The sequence below is a fragment of the Rhincodon typus genome, chromosome 4 (assembly GCF_021869965.1).
Source record: "Rhincodon typus isolate 14 chromosome 4, sRhiTyp1.1, whole genome shotgun sequence".
In the NCBI taxonomy this organism is placed as follows: Eukaryota; Metazoa; Chordata; class Chondrichthyes; order Orectolobiformes; family Rhincodontidae; genus Rhincodon; species Rhincodon typus.
In genome coordinates this window covers 28,160,627-28,182,462 of record NC_063335.1, presented here as the reverse complement: position 1 = coordinate 28,182,462, position 21,836 = coordinate 28,160,627, and the positions used below count along the sequence as shown (strand labels likewise).

Sequence of the window (21,836 nt, the reverse complement as noted above, 5' to 3'; positions counted from 1 at the left end):
TAGTGTAATAGCCCATTATTCCTGCTCTGCATCCTGCCACTAAGCCAACTTCTGCATCAGAAAGGATGTGTTATTGAACCTTGGCTTGGCACTGAATTCCAGCTTCTCCTTCCCCATTTCCTTTATAACCTACCAGGTAGGATTTCCAAGATGAAACCGAGATCTTGTCATTTTTAAGCATTAGTGTTTAACATGTGCCATCAGGTCTTTCAAGGAGATAAAGCAGTTTTGAATGTTGTAAACTAATGGAGGATTTTCAGTGACTGGCCAACATGCTTCAGCTGTTAGTGTGATCCTGCATACCTACACATGACGTACGTTGAATGGACTAGAGTCATAGAGTTGTACAGCACAGAAGCAAACCCTTCGGTCCAACTCGTCCACGCCGACCAGATATCTTAAATTAATCTAGTCCCATTTGCCAGCATTTGGCTTGTATCCCTCTATTCGTATACCCATCCAGTTGCCTTTTAAATGTCGTAATTGTACCAGCCTCCACCACTTCGTCTGGCAGTTCATTCTACACATGATAACACGCGTTTGCAGAGTGAGAATTGCCTCCCTTACTTCCAGGGTAGTCTCAATGATAATCTATCAAGACAAATTATTTCTTTTCAACTGGCCCACCTATACTCCACAAACGCATTTCCATGATAGAGCACTTTCTTGTGTATGTTTCTAGTTATGCCAACGTCCTTTAAACTATATGCTAGCTTTTTCCTAAAAGCCAAATCAACATTATATTAATTAGTTTTGCTGGGAGTCCATAATACCATTGCTTCTAATCTCTCATTTAACTCGAGAGAGAATTCTCTATTTGTGCCCTCCAGTTCTGCATCTACGGTTTTAATAACCTGCTTCCAACTGGGACACAAGCAAATTGGCTCTCCCAGTAAACAGCTGGTGCACTGTTGCAGTCACTTGGGTTTTTATTCAATAAGTCAAGATTTACAGAGCCAATAAAACTGCGTGTTGCTGAGGTAAATGTCATGAGCCTTAGAGTTTTCAGCTAGTGCTTTAATTTCAAAACAGTTTTGAACTTGTTTTTGATATGTGTCCTGTACAATGACAGATACCTTCAACAATTCCTTCATGAATACAACTGTCATGCATATCAGTACACAGATGCAAGGAAAGAGTCTCACTAGGTTTATTGTCGCCACGAAAATCAATATTACCAACTTCAGGGCAAAATATTGACAACTGAGGCTGCAATTCAATAATCATACCTGGTCAGTTGGCTGTTCCTCTCATATCTCCTTAAAATATCTATGCCCATATGTAACTGATGAAGATTTTCATAGTTTGTAACATCATGTTGATTCTGGTTTGATGGCATGCTTATCTTGGAAGATGACTCCCCAAGATTTGGTTAGTTTATTTTGATAAGCCTAAACATGTTTCAAGTTCTCATGGAGATCCTGAATGGCGTCTTGCCACCTTCCCATAAGCAATTTCCATAGTTACTACATTGTAGGATCTTTTGCTGTCTCCTGTGTTATTGGAAAAATATTCTAAAGTCTATCATAAAGGACATAATAGCACAGCATTTAGAAATACATAATTTGATCAAGCAAAATCAGGATGGTTTACTGAATGGAAAAAAATCATGCTTGACAAATTTATTTAAGTCTTGGAAAGGAAATGAATAGGATAGATAAAGAGGAAGTAGTAGATACAATATATTTGGATTTTCAGAGGGTATTCGATAAGGTACCATATGATAAACTGCTTAAGAAGATAAGAACCCATGATATTAGAGGCCATATAATATCAGGAATAGAGGATTACTAACTGGAGAGTTAGGATTAAGGGATCATTTTCAGGATGGTAGCCTGTAACTAGTGATGTGCTGTACTGATCAATTCTGGGGCCACAATTATTTGCAACATAGATTAATAGTTTAGATGAGGCAAGTTAATGTACTGTCGACAAGTTTACACAGGGACACAAAAATAAGTGGGAAGACAAATAGTGAGGATGACAGAGAGAGTCTGCAGAATGGTATAAGCAGGTTAGGTTAGTGGGCACAAACTTGGCAGATTTGGTTTAGTATTGTATTGTACTGACATACAGTGAAAAGTATCGTTTTGCATGATATCCAGGCATATCATACCATACATAAGTACATCAGGTTAACATAACAGAATGCAGAATATAGTGTTACAACCGCAAGGAAGGTGCAGAGAGAGATATCAGTTTAATATTTGAGAAGCCCATTCAAAGGTCTGTTGACAACAGGGACGAAGCTGTTCTTGAATCTGTTGGTATGTGTTTTCAAAATAAAGTGGAAAAGCATGAGGACATGCGCTTGCCAGGAAGAATAGAGGAGCTGAATATTGCTTCAATGGAGAAAGACTGCAGAAAGCTGCAGCACAGAAGGATTTGTGGACCTTGTGCATAAATCACAAAAAAAAAGCATACAAGTTCAGCAGGTAATAAGGAAGGCAAGTGGATTTTATTTCAAAGGGAAAGAAATATAAAAGTAGGGAAATCTTGCTGAAATTATACAAGGCATGAGTTAGACCTTATCTAGAATACTGTGAACAGTGTTGGTTCCTTATCTAAGGAAAGATATGCTGCAATTGAGGGAAATGAGGAGAAGGTTCATTAAGTTAATCCCAGGTGCAAAGGGATTTTCTTATGACGTGAGGTTGAGTGATTTGAGCCTATTTGGACTTATTGGAGTTTAGATGAATACAAGTTGGCATTTGTGATACATAAAAAATACTTCGAGAGCTTATCTAGGTAGATGCAAATAACTTGTTTTCTTTTATGGGAGAGCCTTGTCGTTAGGCATATTCGAGCCAAGATAGATTTTTAATGGTAGAGGAATCAAGGGTTATAGGATAGGCTGGAAAATGGAGTTGAGGTTTAGCACACCTGTTGGACCAAGTGGCCCACTTCTGCTCCTATGCCTTATGGTGTTATGGACCTGTGATCACTGAGCTTTTTCTCTTTCTACCACAGAGAACGAATGTGACATTGGGGATGCCTGGTTGTATTTACACTTTAGCATGATGAATCCAACACACATTACTGAGCTGTTATCTGTCTAAAGCTTCACATTAGTAAGACTTGCCTTGATCTTCCACTTCTGCAGAATTCTCCAAGGCTGTGTTTTAGTACTTGTCTATTTGTGATAGTACTGAGAGTTTACTCACTTCTGATAATGGATGAAATGCATCGTGGGATATATGATAAATTGCACATTATGTTTCAGTAGTTATGATAAGTGTGGAATATGCTCACTGTAGCTTGAACCACCTGATAGTCATTGTCACTGTTTGCTTTGGCTGTTACTGTTTGTATGCTTTCCTTATGAGATCTTGGCAATGTCGCTGCTTCAAGATATTGCCTGCATACAATCTACACGAGCCTTTGCACAACTTCTTGTAGCTTCTTCAGCCTTTGCTTTTTTGCTTTGCTGTTCTCAGTGACTCTGTCACATGACTTGAAGAAATCATGAAATACCAGCACCTTTTCAGGTGCATGTTGAAATCGGCATCTCTCATCTACCTGTCTGTCACTACTCTCGTCACTATCAGCAGTTGGGGTGGCACACACAATCTGTAAACCTTGTCAGTTAGCTTTGAGTGACTGATCAATGTCAGCATTTTTGACATTCAGCAGATCTTTTTGAGATGCATTTGCTGGAGTAGGTGCATTCAATAATTTGGTGATCCTGTCTATCAGCAGAAAACATTGCAGTAGGTATCCTTTTGATTTAAAATGATAAATGGAAGAATGTTTGATGGATTCCTTCTGTTTTTCACTTTATGCCAGAAGTCACATGATGGATATGAAAATTCAATTTGTCTCTGAATAGGTCTTCCAAAGTCATTCCATTTCTTTTAGCATCTGTTTAGTACTTTGCCAATAAACCAGATGTATTGACCTTATGTAAGTGTTCATTTCCGATCACTTAGCAGATGTGAAAAAAGCGGGGTAGGCTAAAGATAGACTGGAGAGTACTTATATGTAATTATGTGTCTGCTCATTGTAGCAGACAAAATGTCATTATTTTCCTTTCCTGATGTGAAATCACACACAATGAACAAATGATGTGGCCATATTGCCATACCATCACCTCAGATTAGTCCTGATGTTTTCCCATCATCAAACCCTACGGCACAGAAGAGACCCTTCAGCCCATTGAGTCTATACTGCCAAACATCTGCTACTATCTACTACTCTACTTTCCTGCGCTAAGCCCATAGCCTCGAATGTTACGTTATTTCAAGTACTCATCCAAATACCTTTTAAAGATATGAGGTTTCCTACCTCATCTACCCTCCCAGGCAGTGCATTCCAGATTCCCACCACCCTCTGGGTGAAAATGTTTTTCTTGAAATCCCCCTAAACCTCCTGCCTTTCACTTTAAAATTATGCCCCTTGTTATTGACCCTCTCACTAAGGGGACCAGTCTTCCATTACCTAATCATTCTTTGTGCTCTATTTTCCACTTGATTCTTCTGCACCTCTGACAGACTATTTGTTATAATGTTTGGGAAATTCATGGAAACTAATGCCATCTGATTGTGTGTAACTTGTCCAATGTTCCTGGGTAAAGCAATTTAATCCAGATCCAAACTTGTGTTATGTCCAATTCACAATGGTTGGCGATCATTGACAATGTTGGGACTGCAATTGTTTACAATTTACATAGATGATTTAGAGTTGGGGACCAAGTGTAGTGTGTCAAAGTTCGCAGGTGACACTAAAATGAGTTGTCGAGCAAAGTGTGCAGAGGACACTGAAAGTCTGCAGAAGCATATAGATAGGTTAAAGTGAGTGGGCAAGGGTCTGGCGGATGGAATACAATGTTGGTAAATGTGAGGTCAACCATTTTGGCAGGAATAACTGTAAAATGGACTATTATTTAAATGGCAGCATGCTGCTATGCAGAGGGATCTGGGTGTCCTTGTGCATGAATCACAAAAGATTGATTTGCGAGTGCAGCAGGTAATTAAGAAGGCAAATGGAATATTGTCTTTCATTGCCTGAAGGGGTGGAGTTTAAAAAATAGGGAGTTTATGCTGCAGCTGTGTAGGGTGTTGGTGAGTACTGTCTACAGTTTTGGTCTCCTTACTTGAGAAAGGATGTACTGGCACTGGAGGAGGTGTAGAGGTTCACTAGGTTGATTCTGGAATTGAAAGTGTCGGCTTATGAGGAGAGACTGAATAGACTGGGACTATACTCATTGGAATTTAGAAGAATCAGAATCCCTACAGTGTGGAAACAGGCCTTTCAGCGCAACAAATCCACACCGGCCCACCCTGACTCATTCCCCTACCCCTGCATTTTCTCATGTGTAACCCATCTAACCTAAACATCCCTGAACACTACGGGCAATTTAGCATGGCCTATCCACCTAGCCTGCACATCTTTGGACTTGTGGGAGGAAACCGGAGCATCCAGAGAAAACCCACACAGACACAGGAAGAATGTGCAAACTCCACACAGTCCAGTTGCCCAAGGGTGGAATCGAACCCATGTCCCTGGCGCTGTGAGGCAGCAGTGCTAACCACTGAGCCGCCGTGCAGGGGATCTTATAGAAAATTATGAAGGGAATGGATAAAATAGAAACAGGAAGGTTGTTTCTACTGGCAGGTGAAACTAGAATTAGGGGGCATAGCCTTAAAATAAGGGGAAGCAGATTTAGGACTGATTTGAGGAAGAACTTCTTCACCCAAACGTTGTGAATCTGTGGAATTCCCTGCTCATAGAAGCAGTTGAGGCTACCTTGTTGAATGTTTGTTTTTTAAGGATAAGATAGATAGCTTTTTGAATAGTAAAGGAATTAAGGGTTAAGGTGAGAGGGCGGGTAAGTGGAGCTGAATTAATGGAAAGATCAGCCATGACCTTATTGAATGGCGGAGCAGGTTTGATGGGCCAGATGGCCTACTCCTGTTCCTATTTCTTATTGCTCTTATGTTATGTTCACACACATACCATTTTGCTTGCTGACCAACACTGGTTCCCAGACCATTAACACAGAAAATTTAACATTCCCATCCTTGTGTTTCAATTCAATGATGGCCTCATTGTCACCTCTCCATAATTCTATTACGTCCTTCAGATACCTTAATCCTAAAGATTGTAATTGCCTCCCTAATTTCTCCAGCTGGTCTTGCAGCATCAGTGGAGATAAAGTCGAGTGATGCTTCTTCCAAACTGATAGTAGCTGGGCAATGGTTCTATGTGTGCAGGCTGGTGAGGTGGGGAGAGGCTAAAGGAGTAAGTAATAGATTGTAGAAGGAGCCCAGAGGGAGAGAAAGACACTCGGGCAGACAAAGGGATTGGTAATGATAGCCAGGGAGAAAGAAAAGCTCACAATAGAGACCATAAGTGTGTTGACTATGCTGTAAGCAACCCATGTCATGACAGAGCCATAGGTGTGGGGCTGGGAAAGGACACAGAAAAAGGTGATCAGGGTCTAAAATTAATGAACTCGATATTGAGTCCTGAAAGTTGCAGGGTCCCCAAACAGAAGATGAGAGGCTGTTCTTCCAGCTTGCACTGAGCTTTGCTGGAACACTGCAGCAAGCCTGAGACAGATGTTGGCCAGGAAACATACTGGTGTGTTGAAGTGGCAGGTAGCTGGAAGCTCAGCGTCAATTTTAAGAACAGCATGTAGGTGTTCTGCAAAGCAGTCGCCTAGTCTGCATTTTGTCTACCCATTGTAGAGGAGACCACATTGTGAGCAGCAAATACAGTAGACTAGACTGAGTGAAGTTCAGATAAATTGCTGCTTCATCCAGATGGTATATCTGGGGCCTTGGATAGTGAGATGGGAGGAAGTAAACGGGCAGGTGTTACATCTTCTGTGATGGCATGGAAAGTGCCATGGGGCTGTGGGAATGTGTTGGGAGTGAAGGAGGAGTGGACCAAGGTATCCTGGAGGGAACGGACCCTGCGGAAGGCTTACAAAGGAAGGGTCTGGTGATGGCATCCCTCTGGAGGTGGTGGAAATGGTGGCTTTTGATCCTATGACTCCTTTTGGTAACCTGTTTTAATTCCAGCTTACGTGATGCAGTATGTTAAATAGAAATATAGAAAATAAGAACAGCAGAGGTAGGCCACTTCCTTAAGTACAATAGAATGTAGACAATCAAGCTGTGCAGATTTATTGGCCTACAATCCCATCAAATTTCCCCAATACCATTTCCTGACTAATGCTGATTTCTTTCAGTTCCTTCCTCCCACTAAACCCTGTGTTCCTGAACATTTCTGGTATCTTATTTGTCTCCTCCTTTGCAAACACAGAACTAAAGTAGGTATTTAGTTGTTACCCATTGTTAGTCACCCATTTCTTTATTCCTGTTTACAAATTCTCCTCTTTCTGACTGTATGCAGCCCACACTTATCTTCACCAATCATTTTCACTTCACATATCTTTAGAAGCTTTTACAGTCAGTTTTTATGTTCGACGCAGATTTTCTCCGTTATGATAATGCTCCGGTGTAGTGCCTTGGGATATTTTAGCATGTTAAAGACACTCTATCACTGCAAGATGTCACTGCCTCTGATTTCTCTTCAAGATGGTTTTGAAAGGCCACTGAAAACTAGATTGTGTTGTGCCTTGCATCTTCAGAATGGGCAGAAATGGCACAACCAGTTGTTTTTTCTTGCGTGGGAAGTGCAGAATCAGGGATGGTCCTGACCCCACAAACCAAACTCCAAACAAGATGGTCAAATTTTAATTTCCAATTTTGTCAGGTGTAATGTTCATAGATTGTTGCAACACCAAAGAAGGCCACTCAGCCCATCTTGTCTGCGTTGATACTCAAAAGGAAAAATTGAAGTATTACTATTCCCTCCCTCTTCCCACATTTCTCAATGTGTTAATGGGAGCTAGGACCTCTCTCCACAGAAATAGGTGGGAGCCAGCTATTGGCCACTGAGGCCAGCTATGAGAAAGGCCAGCCTCAGTGATCTGAGACGTGATCCCATTGGTTCAAAAATAGCCCTCTACCCTCATCCCCCCTCCCTCTCACCATGTTCCCTTACATCTGCACTCACAATGCTCTGTCCATGGTAATGTGTGCCCCACACACCCTCATAGACTCTTACAACCTCCATAGCAAACTGTGCCCCTCTACATATCCACACGTGTCCCACACACCATTTATATAAAATTATACACTATGACCCTTTATGGCTCCTAGTGTCAGTTCCCAATAACCATGCTCCCATCCCATTGGCTTTACCCTTACATTCGCCACATCAGTTCACCCAGTATCTAGAATAGTGTAATTCGGGAGCCTCACTGAAATTAAATAAATTCAAGTTTTATGCGTCTGTTGCAGATTTTATCTTTTAAATTTTACTCAGGAAAAACAAATTCACTGCATTTAAGTTCCTTCATAAACTTGATCCCTTAAAAAGCAAATAGCAAATTTCAAGCAGCAAATACCTCATTAAAGCAAGTATTTGTATTCATTGACCTACATCATAGACTTTATAAACACTTGGGACTGTCAGTTAGACTGTGAACTGACAGGTACCCTACTGGAACAATGATAAGTTTTAGAGACATTCATTCAGTACAAATCCATTAATCATGGTTCCCTGGCTTAAATCAACAGACAGTGGAATTTTAGATACTGTTTCTTGGTTATTGCAAACTTGTTAAATTTAAAGAGTGGGATATTCAAACACATCAAAAACTTAACAGATTCACAGAGCATATCTACATTTTATGCATACTCATATCTACACTTCCCAATCCTAAAGGGCATGTTATCTCTTCCAAAGGGCTACCTGAACCAATCCAAAAGGATACCAAAACTCTTCAAATTATTCTGACAAATTTTGACTTTACTTCAACTTTCCGAAGCACATGAATCTTGTTTTGGCTAATCTGCTAATGAAATTAGTATGTTTGAATAAAAACCGAAAGAACTTCAGATGCTATAAATCAGGAACAAAAACAGAAGTTGCTGGAAAAGCTCAGCAGGTTTGGCAGCAACTGTGAAGAGAAAATCAGAGTTAACGTTTCGGATCTGGTGACCCTTCCTCAGAGCAGGAAGGTTCTGAGGAAGGGTCACTGGATCTGAAACATTAACTCTGATTTTCTCTTCACAGATGCTGCCAGACATGCTAAGCTTTTCCAGCAACTTCTGTTTTTGTTGTTGGTATGTTTGAAGGCAGCTATGTTTTCCAGTCTGTAAAATATAGTTGTAGAAGTTACGATAAGGTCATCCCTTTCCTCAGCAAATCAGGAATTAAGAATCTATTGATGACCATGAAATGGAGTGACGATAACTGATGACCTGTCTTGGACTTCCCACGTAAATGCGACAGTCAAGAAGGCACAACAGCACCTCCTCTTCCTCAGGCGGCTCAGGAAATTTGGCATGTTCATGAGGACCCTCACCAACTTCTACAGATGCACCACTGAAAGCATACTGCCCAGGGGCATAACGGCCTGGTACGGCAACTGCTCTGCCCAGGAACGTAAGAAACTACAGAAAGTGGTGTGCACAGTCCAGACCACCACGGAAGTCAACCTTCCATCCGTGGACTCCATTTACACGGCTCACTGCTGTGGAAAGGCGGCCAACATCATCAAAGACCCATCGCACCCTGGTAATGATCTCATACAACCTGTTCCGTTAGGCAGAAGATACAGAAGCCTGAACACACAACAGGTTCAAGAACAGCTTGTTCCTGGCTGTTATCAGACTGACAAATGGACTGTCTAGCTCAAATAACACTGATCTTGTTAATGTTGATCTGGCCGAATGCATTCTCTGTGCAATGTAACCTGTATGCCTCTGTCTAAGTTTTTTTGATCTGTACATCCTTACGTGCTATGATCTGCCTGTACTGCTCATAAACAAAACTTTTCACTGTACTTTAGCACAAGTGACAATAAATCAATCAATCAATCAATCAATCAAACTGTCAATCAACAAGGCACAAATAAGGAGTGAGATGGAATACTCCCCACTTGCCTGGATGGCTGCGGCACCAAAAACATTCAAGAAGCTTGACACCATCCAGGATAAAGCAGCCCGTTAGATTGCCACTACATCCACAAGCACTCATTTCCTCTACCACCAATGCTCAATAGCATGTACTATCTACAAGGTGCACTGCAGAAATTCACCAAAGATCCTCAGACAGCACCTGCAAAACCCACGACCACTTCCATCCAGAAGGACAAGGGCAGCAGATACATGGGAGCACCACCGCCTTCAAGTTCTCCTCCAAGCCAATCACCATCCTGACTTGGATCACCGTTCCTTCACTGTCGCTGGGTCAAAATCCTGGAATTTCCTCCCTAATGGCATTGTGGGTCAAACCACAGCAGGAGGTTCAAGAAGGCAGCTCATCACCACCTTCTCAAGGGCAACTAGGGACAGGCAATAAATGCTGGCGCAGCTAGTGACACCCACATCCCACAAATGAATAAAAGAAAAACACCCCACCCTCAGCAAAAGTGGTGTGCGCTGGGTTTTCAGGCAAGACCTCTTGGGCATTGGTGCATTTTGGCTAAGCTGAGACCCTTTCAATCTGTACAAAAATTCAGACCATCTCTGAACTGGAGTGTATTAAATGTTTTAATAATGCTTTCATGCTTACAGCTTCTTGCTTCTCCTTTCTCAGTAACCACACTGTGCCTTGATTACCTTGGCACAGAATTTTTTTTTTTATTCGTTCATGGGATGAGGGCATCACTGGCTAGGCCAGCATTTATTACTCGTTTCTAATTGCCCAAAGGGCAGTTAAGAATCAGCAATGAGGTTGACTCTTAACTGCCCTCTGGGCAATTAGGGACCAGCAATAAATGCTGGCCCAGCCAGAGATGCCCTCATCCCATGAACGAATCATAGAATCCCTGCAATGTGGAAGCAGGCCATTCAGCCCATCGAGCCCACACTGACCCTCAGAAGAGCATTACACCCAGATTCACCCTATCCCTGTAAATCCATGGCTAATCCACTTAGCCTGCACTACGGACACTATGGGTAATTTAGCATAGCCAATCCACCCAATCTTTGGACTGTGAGAGGAAACCGGATCACCGGGAGGAAACCCACGCAAACACGGGCAGTATGTGCAAACTCCACACAGACAGTCGCCTGAGGGTGGAATCAAACCCAGGTTCCTGGCGCTGTGAGGCAGCAGTGCTAACCACTGTGCCACAAAAAAAGACAAAAGTCAATAACACACAGAATCAAACATTAAACAACTGAACACTACACAAAACCTTATTTTAAAATAACCATCCTAAACAACAAACATACGTACATTAAGCATTTCTTAGAGTTAAATGTCTACATTTTCTGACAGAACCAAATTAATCTGTGAGATGTAAAAGATGTTTGATGATGGCATTAAGATCTGGGAACTTGAGGTTGATCAGCAATATCACGGTTACTCATAAGAGATTAAATTGCATCTTCATAATCACCATCTTCAAAATGACCTGGCATGCTCTTTGTCAGGCATCTTACATTCCATTTTATGTTGTCATTGAACAGATAAGCATTAGTACTGAGCAAACTCTTCATCTGCTTTGAAAACTGTTAAACTGTTGTTGTTACAAAATTCATGGACATCACATTCATTATGTAGGAAAACTGCAATTACCAGGCAAACAAAACACAAGACCCACTTCATTGACTTTCCATTATCCTGTGAAATTCCATAATAAAACAAAGGCATAATGGAATGGGTAACAACCTAGAAGAAGGCCTTCCAGCACTCACTTCCCTTTTCCCTGTCGCCGTGAAATTTTATTCTGCCCAGATAATTATTCAATTTCAATTTCTATTAGCGATTGAATCTGCCTATGGGGCACACCCTCAGGCTGTGAGTTTCAGATCCTAACCACAAACTGATGGTCCCTCATGTATTCCCTCACGTCATCTCTTCATGCCAATCACCGTAATTTGATGTCCTCTGATTCTTGGCCCTTCTACCAATGGGAACGGATACTGTCTACCTCTTCTGCTCAGAATACTCCTCTCAAATGTTCTCTCAACCTTGCCTTCCCTAAAGGGAACAGTGCCAGCTGCCTTCCTTTAAACATCTTTTCAAAACTGCCTGTTGCAGTCTGTCTAATTTAATGGTTTGTGAGCTTCTGAAAACAGCAAAAAAAAATCTTTGGATTGTTGGAGAGAGATGCTGGGAAAATAAGTCATTCCTTAATGAATATCAAAAACATTATAGTCATTTTGGATTTGTAGTCATTAAAGTCATTTTATGATGCAAAATGGCTTGAATCAGATTACGAGAAATGAGTAGTTAGTTTTGCAGTTAAATTTTGCCTTTCGTGTGTATGAACTTTCTTCTCAATACTCCAGTAGCTAGGTTCATAGAAAGCAAAACGTTGAAATAAAAAGCACTGTAACTTTTGCATGTTCTGGGACTTGTAATTCATACTTATCACAGATTTCTTGCTGATAGGATTGATACAAATTCCAATGAAATCGGTAACAGTTCATCCCCATTTGTTTAACATAAATAGGAATTTACATATGACCCGGAATCCAGAGCAATGCAATATTGCTTGTTGAAAGAGCACAGTGTTTTAAATTTATGTTTATTTAATTCTGCCTTTTTTTTCATTTTGTTCAGGTATTGCGACTGATGAATTTGATCAGGTAAGCATTTTTGCATCTTGCTTTCATCAAGCAGGGATGACATTTTGTCATGAATAGATTATTTCCACTGGTTCAATCTAGTTATGTTAAATTTATAAGCATGGAGCATGGTGACTAAATGTTTCAAACACAACAGTGTACTTTGATCCTTTTAACAACTTCTATGAATTGTAAGCATAATGCTTTTAATTATTGCAGAGAATTATTTTGTGGAAGGAACTGGTTGATGATACTTGTGTTTATCTAACAGCAGCATATAGGGTTAATGCTTCAAATTTTACATTAGCTGATTTTATCCAACTTAAACTCAGATACAGAAATCAGAGAGAACTGTTATTATTATCATTGTAAACATGTATCAATGATCACCTCATGCATCTCAAGCAACTTCATTGCCATCTAAATGGTATAACTGAATATTTTTCTCAACAAGTCGTTGATTGTTAAGTTTCCTTAAATGGTTTAAGAAAAAAACCCATAAATATTTAGGTGCAAAAGAAACTCCAGGTTGGCCAGAATGCTGGGGTCTCATACTGCAACTGAGGTTTTGCCTGTATTAATGGGTCAAGTCGTAATGAGGAACAAAGGAACTGAATAGATATTTTACATCAGTTTTCACAGTGGAAAACACCAACAGCATACCAGAACTTTGAGAAACAGGAGGCAGAAGGACCTGGACAGGCTAGGAGAGTGGGCAAAGAAGTGACAGATGGAATACAATGTGGGGAAGTGTGATGCTATGCACTTAGGTAGAAAGAATAGAGGCGTAGACTATTTTCTAAATGGGGAAAGACATTTAAAATCTGAAACACAAAGGGACTTGGGGGACCTAGTTCAGGATTCTCTTTAAGGTTGACATGCAGGCTCATTTGGCAGTTAGCAAGGCACATGCAATGTTAGCTTTTATTTCAAGAAGGCTCGTATACAAGAGCAAAGAGCTACTGCTGAGGCTGTATAAGGCTCTGGTCGGACTGCATTTAGAATACTGTGAACAGTTTTGGACCCATATCTAAGGAAGGAGTCCTCACAATTGAGAGGGCCCAGAGGAGGTTTTTAAGAATGATCCTGGGGATGAAGGATTTGTCAATCTGAGGACTCTGGGTCTGTACTTCAAAGAGCTTAGAGGATGAGGGGGTAACCACTTGAAACTTACGGAATGTTGTGAGGCCTGGATAGAGTGGGTGTGGAGAAGATGTTTCTAATAGTAGGAGAGACTGGGACCTGAAGATACAAGCCTTCACTCTGAGGCTAATCCTTTAGAACTGAGATGAGGAGGAATTTCTTCGGGCAAAGAGTGGTTAACCTGTGGAACACATTGCTGGAGAAGGCTGTGGAGGCCAGATCATTGAATGTTTTCAATACAGAGATAGATAGGTTCTTGATTAGTGAGAAGGATCAAGGGTTACAGAGAAAATGTAGGAAAATGGGGTTGAGAAACACATCATCTATGACTGAATAGCAGAGCAGACTTAATGGATCAAACAGTCTAATTTTGTTCCTATATCTTATGGTTTTATGGTCTAAAGAACCCACAAATATTAAGATGCAAAAGGACCTCGCGGGTGTCTACCTTGCCTTTGCAAAAACTCACCTCTAAGAGCTCCATGTGCTGTGCGTACACAGTGTTGTGACTCTGCCTGGCCTTTAGTCTGCTTTGTGTTTGCTAGTTGCACACTTGCTTTGCTGTAATATCTGCTTCATAACTTGTTTTGCGTTTGACCATTTTATCATTTTAAATAAATCAGTCCATGGTTAGTTTAGCAATTATTAGATCAGTAAAGTCAGCATATTCCCAGAGGACCATAGGGCTGCTTTCTCATTAGAGAGAGATAAGCACTGGTAAGTTTAAAAGTGAGCTTTGTTGATATTATTGACTGGAGTAATTGTCTTGCGCTATATTTTATTTGAATGTGTTTGTTAAAATTATTGAAATCATTTAAGATTTTAAAAATGAAATGTGATCAGATATGATGGCTTGTATTGTGCAGAACTGAACTGAAAATAATATTAGTTATGCCACTTTCCTGATGTGAGCAAATGCATCAATGGAAGTCATACTCCTCATGCAGTACTCTCCCTTGTTTAGTAAATTGCTTTCCAACAATTTTGAGAGTGTGCTGTGTTGAATTGTTGTTAAGCTCTGTGAGCAGCTTATCATGGTATGCTCATTCAGAGGAAGAAGCAACTGCTATGGGGAAACAGTGGAAGAAGGTGTGTGAGATATGAAACCCTGTGAAAGGAGGTGCAGTGAAATAGCCTGCTGCTTACAGATGAAAAGCTGGAGAGGATGGTGAGATCGATATTGCTGGGAATAAAACAAGGTAGTACAGGACTGTTCAGCAAACAAAAGAAGTCCAACGTTAGCAGTCTTTCTGAGATTTCTTACTGCATTCCTACCAGCTTGTAGCCGCAAAGCTTCTGGGATTTACATGTTTTGCAACTGCTCCTCATTCCTACAGAGCAGCCAGCTCTGGAGAGTACAATCTCCTTTCTGCTGCTGACTTGTTCTGTAAGAATCTTCAACATGCCACATGAAAACCTGAGGTCCCGGCTACAGTCATAAGCAATGTGTGAAAAATGTGTTCTAGTACCCAAGTTACAGCAGGACATGGTGCCGTGGTGATATCTCTGGACTAGTATTTCACGGGACATGTGTTCAAAACCCACCATGAGATAAGAAGTTGGCTTACTTGTGACTGTGTAATCATTTGTTGATTATCATTTAAGAGAAAGCATCGCGTTCACTAATTATCTTTGGGGAGGGAAATCTGCAATCCTTAACTAGCCTACATGTGATATCAGAGCCCCAGCAATGTGGATAATTATTAACTGTCCTCTAGGCAATAAATGCTGGCCCAGCCAGTGATATCATCAACCCATAAATGAATTAAAAACAATTATTTTCCTTTTAACAGAATCAGTTAGGATTTGAACCTATGTCAGCGGTTTATTAGCCTGGGTCTCTGGATTACAGTACACAACATTACCATGCCACCACTATCTCTGCCTGTTTTGCCTTCACTCTTGAGACAGTGGGAGTGAGCTACATTATTTAACAGCTGCAGGTCTTGTGGTGTAGGAGCACCCACAGTTCTGTTAGGAAGGGATTTTCAGATATCTGACCCAGAGACAGTGAGGGAACAGGGATATTGTTCCAAGTCACATGGTGTGCAGCCTTGGAAGGGAACTTGCATTCGATGGTGTTTCCATTCATCCGTTGCCCTTGTCCTTTTAGCTGGTAGAGGTTGTGGTTTTGGAAGGTGCTATTAAGGGAACCTGGGTGAGTTACAGCAGTACATCTTATAGATGGTACTCATAGCTGCCATTGTATGTCAATGGTGGATGGAGTGAAAGTTGAAGGCAATGGATTGGGTGCCAACCAAGCAGGCTGCTTTATCCTAGACAGTGTTAAGCTTTTCGAGTGTTTTTGAAATTGCAATGGGAATACAGGAGGCGCGTTATTTGGAGCAGAATTCATAGCTTCTAACTTGCTCTTGGAGCGACAATATTGACATGACTGCTCTCACCCAGTTTTTGGTCAACTGTAATGCCCAAGGTGTGGGCAAAGGCAGATTCAGTGATGATATGTCATTGAATTTCAAGGGGCAACGGTTATATTATCTCTTGAGTAAGATATTTAATGCCTGTCACTTGTGGCATGAAAGCTACTTGCCACTTATCAGCTCGAGTCTGCATACTGTCTGATCTAGCTAAACATGAACAGGACACATAGACCGTTTCAGTATATGAGGAGATGTGAATGATGCTAAACATTGCAAAATCATCAACAAGAATCCCCAGTTCTGACCTTATAATGAAGCGATGGTCATTGATGAAGCAGCTGAAGATGGTTGGGCCTAGTAACTCCTGCAGAGATATCCTGGAGCCTGAGATAATTGACCTCCAACAACCACAACTATCTGTCTTTGTGCCAGGGATGACTCCAGCCAGTGGAAAATGTAGCTCTTTTGAAGTTCAGCTCGTTTGTCCATGTTTAGATCGAGGCTGTAATGAGAACAGTAAGGAGAATCCTTGCAGAGCACAAACTTATTGTCAGTGAGCAGGTTATTGATGTGAAAGTGTCACTTGATAGCACTATTAATGACCTTTCCATTCCTTTGCAGAAGAATGCAAATAGACTGTAAGTGCAATAATCAGCCAGTGTGATTTGCCCTGCTATTTGTAGACTCTACAAATTTCACCAATGTATAATGTTGCCAATTAGTGCCAATCTTGTACTTACCGGGGCAGCTTGTCTGGGAGCCACAGCTAGTTCATAAGAATCCCTACAGTGCAGATAGAGACCATTCAATCCATCAAATATCAAGCCTCCAAAGAACATCCCACCCCACTTGGCTTGAACATTCCTAGACGCTACAGGGCAATTTAGCATGGCCAATCCACCTAACCTGCACATCTTTGGACTGTGGGAGGAAACCAGAGCACCCGGAGGAAACCCACAAAGACACAGGGAGAATGTGCAAGCTCTACACAGATGGTCACCCAAGTGTGGAATTGAACCCAGGTCCCTGGCACTGTGAAGCAGCAGTGCTAACCACTGAGCCACCGTGACATCATGACACCCTGCCACCCTAACAGTTCTAGAACATGATATATATTAAAAGCAAGTTCTGAGAAAACAATTCTGATGAAAGGTTGTGAACCTGAAATGCTGGGACGAATTTTACATTCCCACACCAGAAGGTTTGCAGCTTTGTGGGTGGCATATAAAATACAACATTTCCACCACATAATGTACCCAACTCAACCACTTCTGCTGGCAGCTCATTCCTTATGCGTACCACCCTCTGTGTAAAACAGTTGCCCCTCAGGTTCCCTTGTATTCCTTCTCTTACTTTAATCTAATGCCCTCTAGTCCTTGATTCCCCAACCCTGGGAAAAAGGCTGAGTGCATTCACCCTATCCATGCCTCTCATGATCTTATACACTTTTATAAAATTCCCCCTCAGTCTCCTACGCTCTAAAGAAAAAAGTCCTGGCTTGTCCAACCTCTCCCTAAAACTCCGTCCCTTGAGTCCTGGCATGCATTAACAACATTTAAAAGGCATTTGGACGAATATATGGTTAGGAACAGTTTAGAAGGATATGGACCAAGTGCAGGGAAATGGGGTTAGTGTGGATGGACATTTTAGTCGGCGTGGACCCATTTGGGCCGAAGGGCCTGTCTCCGTGCTGTAGGAAACTATGCCTCTATGACTGTACTCACCTGTCTGAGATATGGTGCATTGGTGGAAAGACGTAGGCAGTTCACCCGTACTTGGCCCTAATGAGGCCCTTTAGGTGGTCAATTAATTAACTTACAGGTTTCATCCCACCTCCACTGGCATTGCTCACAATGGAGAAGTTCAACTCCACACAGGGAGACCAACAACTTCAGCTGCTTAGGTTGGTGTTGGGAAAGAGGGAGGGGAGACCTGTCTTGCTGCACCCATTGGAGTCACTTTTCCCACCCCCATCTTTTTAATCCTACCCCCCCATCCTCCTGAATCCAGCCCAAATCACAGCCTTTCTGCTCCTATGATGCTGCTTGGCCTGCTGTGTTCATTCAGTTCTGCACCTTGTTGTCTCGGATTCTCCAGCATCTGCAGTTCCTACTATTTCCAAATCACCCTTCGCCCATTTCCCTCCCTTTGCCCCCAATAAACCTTCCCCCGCAACTTGTTTAGCCGAGTAGGGCTGTCACTCTGTAAACTCCAGCCCATTAAGTCAGTTTCTCCCTGTTTGCGGATGCTGTCTGTCCTACTGAGCTTTTTGGCTATTTTCTGATTTTAGCACAGAAATCAATGTGACTATATCTGTTCTGCAGCCACATGTACAGCACCCAGCTTTGTTTCATAAGGCATGAATGAAGTATTTGCTGTTCTGAAATTGCAGCCATTATGTCAGGTTGCTGTAATAGATGAAAATCAGGGAAAAGGAGCAAATGTTGGACGTTGACCCTGGCCCTTCGTTGAATGCTCTGGACTCTTCAATTCTAGATTCAGGACATCTCCCAAACAGGTTTTCAAATCTGAATAGGGCCATAAACTCGTGTTTCATCTCAAAATAGTAAGTAGAATGTAATCAATTCAAAAACATTTATATCGTCTGAATATATTCACGGAAGTGCATTATTTCATGCATAATGCTGGACTAGTTATTGAAATCTTATTAAAATAAAATGCAGAATATGAATAATGAATATTGTTGCATTATATCTTTCATTAGTTATCAGAATTTTTATGAATGACAACATCAACAAGCTGATTATGTGCATCGCCATTAATGTAAGTCTTGCTCATGTCCTGAGGGTTGTTACATTTCACTAGACCCTCATGCTGCAATCAATTGTAATGATGGATTAACTAAAGTTAATTTGGTGCCATTCTCGCAAAAGAGCAATTGTGTGAAAAATGTGAGAAATATTAAGGCATATTTTTCTGGGTACCATTGCCAAATGTTCCTAAATTATGGGCTCATGCTCTGCTTCTCTGATAACATTTCCTCCACTTGCTGTCACCCATCCCGATTCCAACACCGTGCCCTCTGTGCTGTCTACTTTCTCACTTGGGACAGCCCAACTGCCTGAAAAGTAACAGCTATGCTGTCCACTTTCACCTCCCACAATACCTGTCTCTCTCTCTCATTCCAGAAGGAAACTAGCCCAGAATAGGCCCAAAAAAGCTGAGTCATTTGGCTCCTCACACATTAAAAGAAGATGAGCAAAAACAGAAATTGCTGGAGAAATTCAGTTGATCTGGAAGCATCAGTGCAGAGAGAAACAGAGTTAACATTTCAAGCCCAGGGACCCATCTTCAGAACTGGAACCAAAACGTTAACTCTCTCTCCACAGACGTTTCCAGAGTTTCTCCAACAATTTTTGTTTGGATTTCCAGCACCCGTAATTCTTTTGTTTTTTTTTATAAAGAGTGTGTCTTCCCTCAGCCTACTCTGAGCAGGCACTGAAATAAAACCCAGAGAATACTGGAGAAACTCAGCAGGTCTGTCAGTCAGGATGATTTACTTCTGAAGGAGAGTTATATCAGACATGAACTATTCACTGTTTTTCCTTCCACAGACGCCACCAGAGCTGCTGAGTTCCTCCAGTGTTTTGTGTGTTTGTTTCAGATTTCCCACAGTATTATGCCTTCATTCTGAGCAGGGTTTTGACCAGGTATCAGAGCTAGCCTTGACTCACTGCGCTGGGACAACGCCGATAAAATTATAAATGCAGAACATCATCTCATTTAAAATTTTCTGTTACATCAGGAATTGAACCCTAATATTTTAAACACTTCCTTAATTGGGGAAGTGTATATTCTAAAGAAAGAAATCCCAGATGCTTAAAATATCTACATATGTACCATAGTGAATTTAAAATTAAATAGGTTATTTTTAATTTTTGTTCATTTATTCATTTGTGGGATGTGGGCGTCGCTGGCTGGGTCAGCATTTCTTGCTTATCCCTAGTTGCCCCTTGAGCAGGTGGTGGTGAGCTGCCTTCTTGAGCCACTGCAGTCCACGTGTAGACCCATAATGCCGTTGGGGAGGGAATTCCAGGATTTTGGCCCAATGACAGTAAAGGAACAGTGATATATTTCCAAGTCAGGGAGGTGAGTGGCTTGGAGAGGACTCGAAGGTGATGGTGTTCCCATGTATCTGCTGCCTAGTCCTTCTATGATGTGGAGGTGCCGATGTTGGTCTGGGGTGGACAAGGTCAAAAATCACACAACACCAGATTATAGTCCAACAGGTTTATTTATAGGTTATGAGGAGAGATTATACACTTTAGGCCTGTTTTCTGTAGAATTTAGAAGATTAGGGGGTGATCAGATGGAATTCTTCAAGATATTAAAAGGAAAAGACAGAATGGATAAAAATAAATTATTTCCGCTGGTTGGGAATTCTAGGACCACAGGTTATAATCTGAGAATTAGGGTCAGACTGTTCAGGAGAGATGTTAGGAAGCACTTCCACACACAAAGGGTGATAAAGGTTTGGAACTCTTTTCCACAAATGGCAGTTGATGGTAGATCAGTTATCACTTTTTAATCTGATTGGTTTTGTTTTGTTAAACAAAGGCATTAAGGGATTTGGGCCAAAGGCAAGTGGATAGAGTTAGGCCCCAGATCAACTGTGATCTCAGTAAGTGGTGGAACAGGTTTGAGGGGCTGAATGGCCTACTCCTGTTCCTGTCTTCCTATAACTAAGCACTTTTTGAAATTGTTGTTTAGAAGAAGGGTCACTGGACCCGAAACGTTAACTCTGATTTCTCTTCACAGATGCTGCCAGACCTGCTGACCTTTTCCAGCAATTTCTGCTTTTGTTTCTAATTTCCAGCATCCGCATTTCTTCTGGTTTTAATTTGGGAAATTAACCAGGTCGAACTCAGCAGATAGAAGTTGTCAGGGAGAACCTCCTGATCGATGTTATCTCCAAAGAACTGATAGAAGACCACTTGGAGAGGAAGGGCACAGAGTTCCCAATTTCCAGCTAGAGAGTGACCCCTGCATTATTACAAATATTGTTGACTTTGGGGGCTTTGGTGAACACAGTTATCATAGACAATCAATGATTTGTATCAATTGTCTAATATTTAATTGAACCTGATAAGAAGCAGCAATTTAGATACATTACTGAATGAGATCAAGTAAAGTATGTAACCGTGACAACTGGGGATGGCTCATCGGTACTGGAGGACAGACAGGCTGTTGGCATGGATTGTGTTGGTTTTGTTAAAGTTATGAAAGCAGTGTCCTGCTTTGTAGCTAAACTGTTAGGAAATGATTCCCTGTTCTTCCTTTTCTGATCTATCCTCCATCTGGAAAAGACCACTCTTTGACAACTGTCTAATGAGCACTGCCTGCCAAGGACCCCCCTGACATAGATAGCTGCCTAAATAGACTGCCTGATGAGGAAAGCTCTCTGCTCTTGTTGATTTCCCCTATTTCTTGGAGCAGGCAGCTTACACTGTGTTGACCAATTGTCTGAGACCTTTTGGCCAATGACCATGGGACAGCTTCTTGTGACATCGGCTAACCATTGACCCCTTGCCCACCTCCATTGGAAAGTTGTTGCTGTAAAAGCTCAGCAGGTCTGGCAGCATCTGTGAAGAAAAATCAGAGTTAACGTTTCGGGTCCGGTGACCCTTCATCAGAACCAGACCCGAAACGTTAACTCTGATTTTCTCTCCACAGATGCTGCCAGACCTGCTGA

General features: G+C 41.5%; 1 protein-coding gene across 1 annotated transcript in view; it reads left to right on the top strand.

The window, feature by feature from the left end:
- c4h8orf34 (chromosome 4 C8orf34 homolog) overlaps window positions 1-21,836 on the top strand; it is a 200,813-nt gene that overhangs the window by 112,484 nt on the left and 66,493 nt on the right. Inside the window, exon 5 of the mRNA XM_048595930.1 lies at window positions 12,595-12,620. Within this exon, the coding sequence (XP_048451887.1) occupies window positions 12,595-12,620 (26 nt within the window). The remainder of the gene's footprint in view (window positions 1-12,594; window positions 12,621-21,836) is intronic.